Source organism: Meleagris gallopavo, chromosome 10 (genome assembly GCF_000146605.3).
Source record: "Meleagris gallopavo isolate NT-WF06-2002-E0010 breed Aviagen turkey brand Nicholas breeding stock chromosome 10, Turkey_5.1, whole genome shotgun sequence".
Taxonomy (NCBI): domain Eukaryota; kingdom Metazoa; phylum Chordata; class Aves; order Galliformes; family Phasianidae; genus Meleagris; species Meleagris gallopavo.
Genome location: NC_015020.2, coordinates 19,870,305 through 19,882,324, shown reverse-complemented (window position 1 = coordinate 19,882,324; position 12,020 = coordinate 19,870,305). Strand labels below are relative to the sequence as shown.

General features: G+C 45.2%; 1 protein-coding gene across 1 annotated transcript in view; it reads right to left on the bottom strand.

Annotated features, from left to right (window-relative positions):
- Nucleotides 1-12,020, bottom strand: part of LOC104912423 (inaD-like protein) — a 68,313-nt gene that overhangs the window by 34,917 nt on the left and 21,376 nt on the right. The window contains exon 7 of the mRNA XM_010716055.3: nucleotides 3,913-4,109. Coding sequence (XP_010714357.1) covers nucleotides 3,913-4,109 — 197 coding nt within the window. The remainder of the gene's footprint in view (nucleotides 1-3,912; nucleotides 4,110-12,020) is intronic.

Below are 12,020 nucleotides of genomic sequence, written 5' to 3'. Positions count from 1 at the left end.
GGAGAAACATAAAATATGGGTATTTAAAAAAGAGCACTGTTGGTTTTTTTTTTTTTAACTATGTGGCAGTAATGAAAACCAATAAAATGGGTATCATCAGATTTTTATGAAATTCAAGTCAAATAATATCCCAAAGCTAGCCAAAGGAACTGGCGCAGCCTTCTGGAGTTGTTATTCCTTTGTAACAATGCACCAGATTCCCTCTAATCACAGGAATCGAAACATTCTGAGATTTAATCAGATTCTCTGAAACAACAGGAATAATTTCAAAAAGTTTCTCATCAAACACACCCAAATCCAAATAGGCAGAAGGAAAACAGCAGAAAGGAGAAATGCTGTTTGGAGTATGAATTCTTTTCCCTTTCCCAGATTTCTCCTGGAAGGGGAACACAAACTTGGGGGTTTACCTCTGCCCAGAGAGCCACTGGCTCCACAGCTTCATCCTTCAGCATCAGCGGTCACCTCGCAGCACTAACCTCCACTGATAGCCTAGATGCAAAGCTCTCGTGAAAAGCAGTGGCATCTGATATGAAAGGCCAAGAGGACAGCTATTGTTCTGCTGTTACCTTCAGGAAACAAATCTGAGAACAGGAACAGAAGCTGAGAGTGTTGTGCTGTAAGTAGGAATTTAAAAGGTCACCACCAGAGTTAATCATTCAGGGCTTTTCTTATGGGAGAGCCCTTCTTCCCATGTTCAAGCTATTGCTGCTTTTGATGGATGGTGCTGTTTGGTCCAATCCAAAGTAATTATAAATCCCACAACAAATGAATAGAGTAAAACACCAACCTGTCTCCATTCTAAGACAGAAGTGACACGAGTTTGGCTGGACAGCTCATTTGTTTGGGCAAAATACTGACATATCTGATGTGCAGCATCACTTCTATTTATCTAAGATTCTTGTAACAAAATCCCAGGAGAAGCATTCAGCATGAAGGCCCTCTGGCTTTGAGGTACCAACAACACAGCACTGCCATGAATTGTCTCAAGCACAGCTGCCTGAAGGTGGCTCCTTCCAGGAGTGCTGCATCATCCACTGCTTCCTTCCAGCGAGATAAGCAGGGCGGCAGAGAATCCCAGCATCAGTAACTCAGCACAGCAGGGCTCTATGCAGCTTGCTCCATTAATAGAACACAGTTGACACTGAGCGACAACGATGACAACAGTCCTAGGGTGGGTTATTCAGTGTGAATAACACGAAGCAGAAGGGCAGAGCCTGCAGCACTCAGAGCAGCGGGGCTCAGCACCCCAAGACACCATGCAGTGTGGACACCTGCACGAAGCTGTGGGCCAGGCAGGGGCACTGCAGATGGTATCTTTGACTGGAAAAGAACCAACAGATCAGCACTACTTGCATCATGTTAAAAATACACTGTTCTGCGCAGGGTGCACGTTCTGCCTTGACTACTTTTTCCTCCATGAAAGGCATGAGAGGATGATATCACCGTCTCCCTCCAATGGCACAGCCATCCAAAGTACATCACTTAAGACTCACACTCAAAACTTACGTGCAATCTGAGGTGCAGTGATAAATATGATTAAAAGATTCCGCTGGAAAAGAGTAGAGGGTTGTCTACCTGCTGACAAACAGATGACATTTTGGGGAAAATGGCTTCAAATGCTACCAAGTGCTTGCCAAGCCCCAAAGCTTTCTATCAGAGGACAGCAGTCAGCCTGCAGGCAGAGCCATGCAGGGAAGCACCCCCCCAAGGAACAGAATTTGGTTCTCCAGCAACAGGCAAGGAACCATAGGAGCATTTCTGCACCTAAAGGCTGTACTCATAGTCTAACTCTAAACCTTTAGCTAGAGAAACCCAAACAACCCAGATCTGCTACCTCCTACGTTGTCAATGCTTCAGGTTACCACTAGTGCTCTTCTAACACTCTTTGTTGTTTTAACTGATGCTGCAAGTAAAGCCACAACCCCTGCATTGCTGGCAAAAAAGAAGCACAAAGCCACGTTCCTACCTCAGCAATGGGTAGGCTTCTCAGGTATTCCTAATGCTGACTGAAATGGTCACTGAACCCAACAGTTATTAAAACAGACTCTGCCAGTATAAACGCCCATTAGTTTCATTTCGGTGCTGCTCACATATCACACTGAAATGCTTTGAAAGGGCAAAAAAACAGAGCTGTGAACGATTGACCACCGGTGTGAACACGAGACGTCTGCACATGAGTAATGCGCAGCCTTTTCCTTTGTACTGCAGGATGTTTTGCCACGGGATACGTACCCACCAGGGACCAGAATGAGATCACCACATCCTTTCACACAACTAACCGCACTCTGCCCACCAGTGACACACCTCCCATTCGATGGCAAAGTTCACCGAGAGAGGGAGTTACTGAAACTTTGAACTTCGGTTTATTTGAAATGAGACTGCAAATGTCACTCTTTTTTCTTTTCCTACGGAAGAAAAACAACATTTCATCTCTATCTTGGCAGGGAGAGGAACGAGGGCAACGCAGTGTTTTTGGAAATGCTACTCACAACATGGCTCATGCATGTAAATCCTGAGCCTCAAGGTACATGTGATTAATCACAGATGGGGCATCTTGCAAGTACAGTAATACTTAACATGAGATCAAACACACGCCACGAGGAATAACTCATGAGATATAAGGAAACCTCTGTGGATCCTTCTTTGTAAGGAAGTGCATCGATATGAAAAGCTCTTTCACGTCTCTCTTTAACGACCTCTTCTATGACATACACAGAGCAAAGCAGTACCTTCCAGTTGGTGTGCGGTACCTTCCAATTGCTGTACACCCAGAATTCAACAATTCGACTTTTTCCAACTATTAGAGTCAGGTGCCAGGGAAAGAAAACTAATTTGAAGGAGAAAGTCATTTATCTGCACTATTTCAGCAAGGTACAGACCTTCATACCATTCATCACACTTGAAAACATAATAATAAACTTCAGATGGTGCTATTATTATAGCAAAACAAGCCTTTCTTGAACCATGTGTATTGAAAACCCGTAATCACAGAACTGCTGGAAAATGACAAATGCTTAGAGATTTCTGATTGCTCCTGAGGTATCCCCAGGAATTCCAACTGCTTTTTCTCAAGTCAAGAAAAGTGAGGAAATTGTTGGATCCCTGATGGCACCGTGAGTTGCTGAAAGATCAGAAATCACCACCCACGGATAGCAGTGGGCCACCGTACACCTGCTCTTCAGTGAAGGCTTCCTTCTAGAGGAAAGATCCCAAACAATGGCTAATTTTTTAAGCTGCTGAAGCAATCAAAAACCACTGCAGGTACTGCAGAAAAGTGTTGTTTTGCAACAGTCAAAAATCATGAGATACAGCAAATCCATCCAAAATGAAGAAAGGAGAACGGAAGAAAAAAGGAGGCAAAATACCCGACAAGCTGCTGAGCTCTCTTGCCTTGTGTCGGATGCGACTAAAGAAAATAAGCATTCTAACTTACACCAGAATGAAACAGATTACAGCACGAGATTTTAGCTTATTTTCAGAACGGGGGATATCCCCGTCATCTGTAAAAACACATATGGTAACTTTGAGGGTGTTCAGATTTTTGTTTTGTTTTATAAATGTAAGGTGCGAATTTTCTTGCAAAACCACGCAGGCACTACAAGGACAGATTTACTATTCTCTGCTTGCCTTTCAACAGTCCCTCACCGTGTGTAGCTTGTGAACATGCTGAGAGCACAGACCTCACTGACAAGACATTAGCTTTCACAGGCCAATGATTTTTGTTTTGCTGAGAACACATTTACCTGCCAAAGGCCAAGTTCTCAGTTGGCATAAATCAGTGGAGTTCCTTCCCTCAGCCACCTAATTCCACTCACAGGCATTATTTCTTTATTAAGGTTCAAATGATAGCCTCACATATGCCTCTCCCTCTTGCCATATGAACCTTATTTAGTAGTTAAAGGAAACACTCACCTCTAGAAGCTCATCACCAATATGCATCCTTCCATCCCGTCCTGCAGGTCCATCTGGATTGATACCAACTACAAAGATGCTCATACGAGATCGGTCCTTGTTGCCAGCAAGGCTCAGCCCAAGCCCATTTTTGTCTTTCTCAAGCTCAATAATGTGCAGCTCTCCTGGTAGATCTGCATATCGTTGCCTGATCTTTTCTGCAAAGGTCAAGAAACATGAAGTTACAAGACGAAATAACTTGCATGTAGGTTCTCGAGGGCACGCAGAAACATGCTAGAAACAGATAGCTTCTCAGTATCTATATTTTAAGAGGTCTTTCCAGCACAGAATCTGAAACGACATACGATGTACCTAACCCCTGTGTTCCCTCCACAGATCATGTCACCAAGAGAGATAACTGAGACCGCTCATAGCTGTGCATCTTTAGCCTGGGTGATTTTGGACTGTTGCAAACCACGCAGTTGTCTCCATATCACTAACACTGCCAAAGAAGAACACTGCCAAACATGAGAACTACACTGCTTTATTTGTACAATGGCTGGTCCTGAAACAAGAATCTTTTGAAAGAATGGCAAATGAGGGAATTCCGATGCCACTCCAAATTTATCTTATAAAAACGATCAATTCAGGCAACTTTCAAAGTTGGAGCTGGTTAATTAACTAGTGCAGGCAGCTGAAAAGCCTAGATTACAGACATACTGCAAAGTCACATCTAAAAATACAGCCTTTTCTTGTGCTTCTTTCTGGTGGTTCAGGAATATGCTCACAATGCTCTGCTTACCTTTATGTGCTGCTGCGCAGATGATTGCTCAAAGCAGATGTTAGAGGCAATGCCCATGAATGATTATATTTTTAGATGATACTAAGGCAGTTACTTGTCTTTCATCTACATTTCAACCATTTCTGTGACAGAATGCAATACACTCACAAAGTTATTTGGAGCACGATGTGTGCCTGTGGAACCAGGTATGCTGACGGTTCAACTTGAATGTCTTCTGTTTTCAGCACTGGCAGACAAACATTTCTTACTTGTGCTTGTATGCACAGCAAGGGTCATTTTTTTTTGTGTTTGGTCATCCTCTGCAGCTCTGAAAGGCAGCTCCCCGGCCCCACCTGCATCCCACCTTACGGCTGGGCCACGCTTTATAAATGCAGATCGCTGTGTTTTGCTGTGACTGGGGATCACCTTCAGTATAAAGCCCAAGGTGAAAGAAACTGCTGCATTATGCATTAAGGAGAGCGAGAAGAGATATTACATGCCCAGCCATATCCCTGAGTCAGCAGCTGCAAGACCAATATTAGCTATTACCATTCCACCGCAGGGAAGCACGTTTCGATAGCACGATTTAAGCACGTTTCCATGACAACACAGAAGAGGGGAAGGAGCTGGAGAAGGTGAGAGGGAAGCATCCCAAAGTGAATAAAAGCTGGAAGAAAGAGGACAAAGTAGAGGAGAGCGCAGCACAGCCCGCTGCAGGCTGCTAAGTGACCGTACCATCCCAGCTCTGCTCTCAGGGTCCTTTCAGCAAATTTCCAGCTGCAGCAGCCCTTCCAATTCAGCAGAGACAGAGGAATGCACTCTCATCTCCAGCCCATTTGCACCCCAGGGCATGTCCCATGCTCCGGGCAGCATGGCAAGAACCAACTCTCCTGCTGCTGTACTTATGGGCATTTTCCTGCCTTGCTCAAAACCCTGGTGACCTGAGTCTAAAAGCCTGGGAGGCGTGTGCTAAGGGTTAGACATTATCCCTGGAGAGTTGAACTTGTAAAGCTACACGTTCAGAGGTCTGCACAAAATCAGCATATCATAATAAATTAGAAACCTCACTTGTTACTATCAATTATATGCCAAAAGTTCATAGAACTGCATTAGACAGTAACCTATGCAGCTGCGTGGCTCTTTAATATACTTCTTAACTAATGGGGTCAAAATGTAATTAGGGGAGTGATTTGCTACTCAAATTTTGAAAGTGTTATTTTCCTGCTTGGAATGCAGGATGCCTCCTGCCCGAAAGCAGCAAGGGAGGAAGGTCTCAAAACGATGCTCGTGGAAGCGCAGCAGATGTGAGCAGAGCCACGCACGTCCTGCTCTCACCACCACAGTTTCACCTTCTGTTGCCATTAAGCCAGTCCCAGCCCTGATGGCCACGCAGCTGCTTCCTGCCTACCACAGCTGGAGGGCAACCCAGACAGGTTAGATGTTTCCCAGTTGTAAGAAGAGGACAGAAGCAGAACTAAGTTTTAGAGAATGCACTTCTTTGGACAAGAGGACCCCCCAGAGGGATGCTGCTGACCATTGCCTTTGCTGCTTGCTCTCCGTGGGCAGCACATCTCAATCCCATCTGCTCAGAGCACAGTAAGCTTCTATATTGTCAGCAAGGCGTAATGCACCTGTAACCTCTGCAGGGCTTCCTGCTGGGTGGCACAGAGTCCGTCTTGTCACTTGGGAAAAAAGCCAGTGGCTCATAAGTACGTGTACAGTCCTACTCCATCCTGGCATTAGACTCAAAATGAGTTTCAGTTGTCCAAAAAGTAGTAGGCAGGGCAATTGCCTGGGGTGAGGCAGCCCCAGAAAAGGCCCTGATGTGCTTTTGCATGCAGCCAGGCTGGTGCTGACAGGCTGGTGCCCAGCTCAGCACTCCAACTGCCAGCAGTCCCCACTGCATCCTGCTGCCAGCCTGGCAGGAGGGCACGATGCCCAGCATCACAGGAGACACCGCAGGCGTGCACACAGTGATGTGCAGGGACAAGCAGGGTCACTCCGCCTTTAAACCCGGATCTCCCTGCACTGAGTACTCTGTCCCATCCTCCAGAAGCAGCAGGGGCTGCTCCCAGCGCCGCCGTTGTGTTGCTCATCCAGCCTACACACAGATTTCCTTTGGGTACCCAGCTGACTTCTATCATGCTGGAATCATATTCTCAGTTTGCCTCTTAGTAAGAATCTCATAAGATTATTTTAAACAAGTATTTACTGCTTAAACAAACGTGCATCTAAGGCGTCTTCTTTTTAATGCCTTTTTCAGCTGCTCCCCCCTTCCAGCTGGTATTCCTTTCCAGCTCTCTGCCTAGCACTGGGGAGCCAGTTAGCATCTGCTTTTGCAAAGAATCCCATTATCTGCCTTCATTACCAGATCCCTTACACAAGGCAATTTAATTCTGTTGTTACTGCTGTACACATGGGACGCGGTGCTTCGTGCCGGCGCTGCGCCGAGCGGTTTCCACCATCGGTGACAACACAACTATCACAACTTCTGCAAACACAGCACCCGTATTTAACCAGCCCCGGTTGGATCCTGTTACTTTAGAAATACTGTGCAGACATGATGTGAACTAAAAGCACAGGCACACTGCAGTGATCGCTCCCACAATAACATTCCCCAGTTCCATTAGCAGACAATTACATTTCAAAAGAGAAACACTGGAAATGGAAGACAACTGCTTTCAAACAATATACTGTTATGCTGCTGCATGTGTTTCCCTGATTCAGCCACTATTCCTACTATATAAAATGGAGAGATAAAAGAAATAAATGGGGAAGATATGGCCAGGATATTGGAGTTTGCATGATGTAGTACTGCAACAAACGCACATTTAATCTGTGCTGAAAAAAACAGACCCAGCTTCCCAGGAAGGCAAGAGGCTCTTTAAATTGCAAAGACGTATAAAGCATTGCAGAAGGCTGGGGAGCCTGTTGCCCAAACCTGCCGAAATCTTCAGCTAAATGAGCTGAAAGGGAGAGGGAGTTCTTTTGAAAACGGTGTCTCTGCGTGATGCAAATTAGAGTCCATCTAGAGAGGTAAAAAAGAAGAAAGAAACAGCTCTGGATGACTCAGCCAGATGATTGGTTTTAGTATCAAACACTCAGTATTAAACCTGCCCAGGCAAAGCAGAGAGGAAAGAAATAGAGGGTGGGGGGGATGCACCACAGAAAGAAACAGATGAGATTTGTATATAAAAGGTGATGCTGAGGATTTTCCATTCCTTTTGTGTTACCTCAGATAACTATTAGCGACGTATGCTGCCTTTTGGAGACTTTACCACGGTCTTATTTAACAGCCTGCATTCATTCTAATGGTTTCAGCTACCATTTTTATCACATAGCACATAACCTGGCCACAGTCTGAGGCAGCAGTGCTGCAGCACCACGGCTGCTGGTTCTGCTTTAGTAAAGATAGGCATCAGAATGCAGCCAGCATCCTCCAACAGAGCCAGCCCTGCATATCAAACAACTAATTCCCTTCTTCATTTCACTATAAACATTAAAAAAAAAGAAGTAGGAAGTCCCTTGAAAGCTAACCCTCAAGCTGTGAGGGCAGCGTGTCTAATTTACTGATTACAATTTACAAGAACCTAAATAAGCATATTTTAAGGGACCGTAATTGAACAAATGGGGTTTAGAATTCTCCCACTACTAATAATATAATAAGCTTATTGTTTTAATCTTCCCACTAGCCCTCTATTCAGCTCCGAGGAGGCAGACAGTTTTTCAAACCTTATCTCAAAAGTGATGCACTCATCTGTTTTCATAAGCTTCGAACTGACAGAGAGAAGATGATTTCTGTAACGCTTTCTTAAACTCCGTAAAATCACTCATACTCCTCTCTCACCGACAAACACACGAGGGGAAAATAGGGCAGATCTATTCAAAACCGGCACATCTAAATGGAAGAGCCAGACACTGTGCTACGGCCAGTCCTCCACTGAGCGGTGAGAGGAGGATGATGTTTGCTGGGGCCGGCAGCTTTGTAGGTGCAGTTCTCTGCAAGTGGGTGGCAGGGAGCAACCCTGGGCTGGACTGGGGCAGCCAAGGAGTTCCACTGGGGTCCAGAAGTTCAGCATCTCCTGCAGTCTCACCTTGAAAGCCATCCCCCCCCTCAGTGATGCTTTGCTTCATGTACACCATTCAGAAATCATTTACCAATGACTCTTGGAGAAGAGCAAAACCCAGCATTCCCATTATTCTCTGTCAAATACTTTAATTAATGCCCATTTCTCAAGCCTGAGTTTGCCATACACACAGAGCTGCACGGCTGACTTCTCCCCTTCCTCCCCACAACACCATGCACCAAAATAGTACAGCACTGCTTTTGAACACACGAGGAGAGCACAAGCACAAGGTGCTGCCCAGCCTTCTCGAAAGGAGCAGGGACTGTGGGCTTTCCTACCCTCACAAACACAACTCACTCAAGCTCCAGTGAAAACAAGCATCTCGCTCTCACAAGACGGAATCCTTACCCTAACGTGAGGACTGCTTCTTTTGCATGTTTGAAAGATTTAGGGCATTATTTGGGATCTCTGAGCTCCTTCTCTTCCAACAGCATCCTTCAGCTCAGGTTCCCATCTGCTTTGCTCCTTTCACACCACGCAAATGCTCACAATAGCTTTGCAGATGGCCGTGAAAACTTGTCCCTCTTGTCCCTCACATCACTCTTCCTATGAGAGAGGGGAGAAGACCCCACCAGTCATTTCTAACTAATTGAGGAACAAAGGTACAACGAGCCTCCATAATCCATAACAACTACCATTTTGTTTCGTTCCCATGAGCAGCTGACATTTAGAAACAGTTATCATACATTTTTTTTTCTTCCCGCAACCCAGGAGTTGTAACAGCCAAGAGAACAGGAGAGAGAAGTGGTGCTCAGCCCTGGCTGCAGCCCAGAGCATAATGGAGCATCACCATTGCTTGCACCACCTCACATCATCGTTGCAAACAAATGGAGTTTTGCCATCTACTTTTCCCCCATTTCAAACCCAAAGCTTCTTCTAGAAGCTGTTGCTTCTTTATACAAGATTTAAGATCCCTGAGGAGGGAAGAAGGCATATTTTATGTTTTTCTGCTTTTTCAGTTAGATGAGAAGCACATAACGAGCCTATTCGTACTGATCCGAGACCTTGAACGCATTGAAGATATTTAGTGAACGTGTGCTAAGCAGAGCATCCTGATGTGAATAATTGCTAATTATATGGGAATCTCCCCTCCTCTGCACAGAATACTTCCACTCATTTGCCTTGCAAATTAGACATTAACCCTCATTAAAGCACTTGGGTTCACTCAGAAGCGATCTCTGGGAGCCACAATCTCGCAATCAGGCACTCACATGGAGCACTGGCACTGAACTCGAGCTGATGGTCCCACCACCCACAGCCTTCTGTGGAGAGGACCGGCACAGGCTGCCCACGTGCACCTCATGCCCTGCTCCATGGCTGGTACAAGTGGCATCCAGACAGGAGACAGAACTGGTTGTCTCAGCACATGCTGCCACTTGGTGTTTGAACGTAGTCAACAGAATAGAACAGAAATAGCAACAAATGCAGATGGCAGCAGTGGCATTTTTCCTTAGACAAAGCCCACCTTGAACATACAAATAGTTATGCATAAAAATATATCACAACATGGTTGATGCTCAGACCCACAAAAGGCAGAGGCACTTTAAACCAGTGACATCCAGAAAAATGGGGGAGCCTCCAAAGGAAGCTCGTGCAGACTTGTTTTCAGCCGTTGAAGAGGTAACTGAAAAAATCCCATAGAAAAATATTGCACTGTGTAACACTGCTCTTCGTTCTGCCACACAGCATACTCCTCTGAGGCCACAATACAACAGCTGCCAGCTCCCCAGCTGACCGATGGGGATGGCACCGAGCACCCTAAGAACAGAGCAGGTCCTGCTCTGCTGAGCTGACCCGAAACAGTGCTCCAGGAACCTAGGACATCTTCACATCGTAAGACACTGAGAGATACTGATTGCCATCTACAAAGGCTCAAGGAAACCTCAAACAGCTCAAAGAACATGTGGCTTGTTGTCCTGGCCTCTGCACTGTGGCTGCTACAGCACACTGTCAGCACTCTGTAAGGATGCACGATGCACACAAAACCAGACTGCCCAACAGAAGACATTTCAATGATCTATATCACACAGAAATTTTGGAAACAATCCCACAACTGGGATAGCAATTTCTTTTCTAGGCAACTCTTTCTGGTAGGAGCAGGATTTCTGGCTTGCCTTGGCCCACCTTGCCCTGCTGGGCTCCCAGTCCTTTCTCTCTGCATGCATCTGAGAGCTGCTTCTTCGTCTTATGGAAGACTAAGCATGCCTGGGACTGAACAGGGAGTACTGGGTGAGCTCTAAATCCATGGCTTCTTTGCTTGCTCACAACATCGATAAATTATCATTGCAACATTTAAATTCTCTCTCCCTTGACAGTAATACAGTGTAACTTGAGCTGACGGTATTTCATCTTTAAATAATGATGTTCCCACAAAAAGACCATGGCACAGTTATTATCTCGGTATCTTTCTGCACCAAGCCTAATTGAATTGAACAGCACCAGAGTACAGTCAAAAATTGAAAGTTTGTTACCTAATGAAGGCTCTGCAGAAGAGCCCCAAGTAACTGGAAAAGGAAGCAGAGAACATCTCTCAAAAGCCAGGATGCTGAGATGTTCTTTGCACAATGAGTCATGAACCTCCAACAGGAGCCTGAACCTCCTCCATCTAAAGGGAGACAGGATGTAAAAAAAACAGGAAGCTTTCAGACTTAACAATAAAGGTTTTGTGACCAGAGAACACCACCTGTACTGATGAGCCCAAAGATCTAAGGAAAGATCTTCAAGGAAGATCTCCAGAGAAATTACTGCTGCTGGTGAAACACAGATCAAAAGCCATAAAGCTGAAAACACTGCAGTAACAAGCCATAGCACCACCCACGCTTGGTGAACTGGCTGAAGACCATGCCATGGAGAAACTGTTCTGTGTTGGAGGTAAGAGCAGGGCAGAAAGGAACACAGCACAGTACAACGGCTTGCAGCACAGCCTGGCATTGCAGCAAAGCAAGTGACACACTGTGTTGGCAAAGACTGAATTCAATTTTTATATATTTAAAGAAAAAAAAGTGACAGTGGTCTAGGTCTGCTTATGCAGGAGTTTTTTTTAATATGCTGTGACAACAATTAGAAAATATTGAAGTTAGATGAGTCATCCAGATTTGGAAGGCCCTAGAAAACACCCACATAGCTATGCCGGAAAATGCAGGGAGGAAAATGCCTTACATCAAGAAGGCCCAAGAAAGAGAAATAGCAATCAGCTATTTTACACATTTTGTGTAAAATAA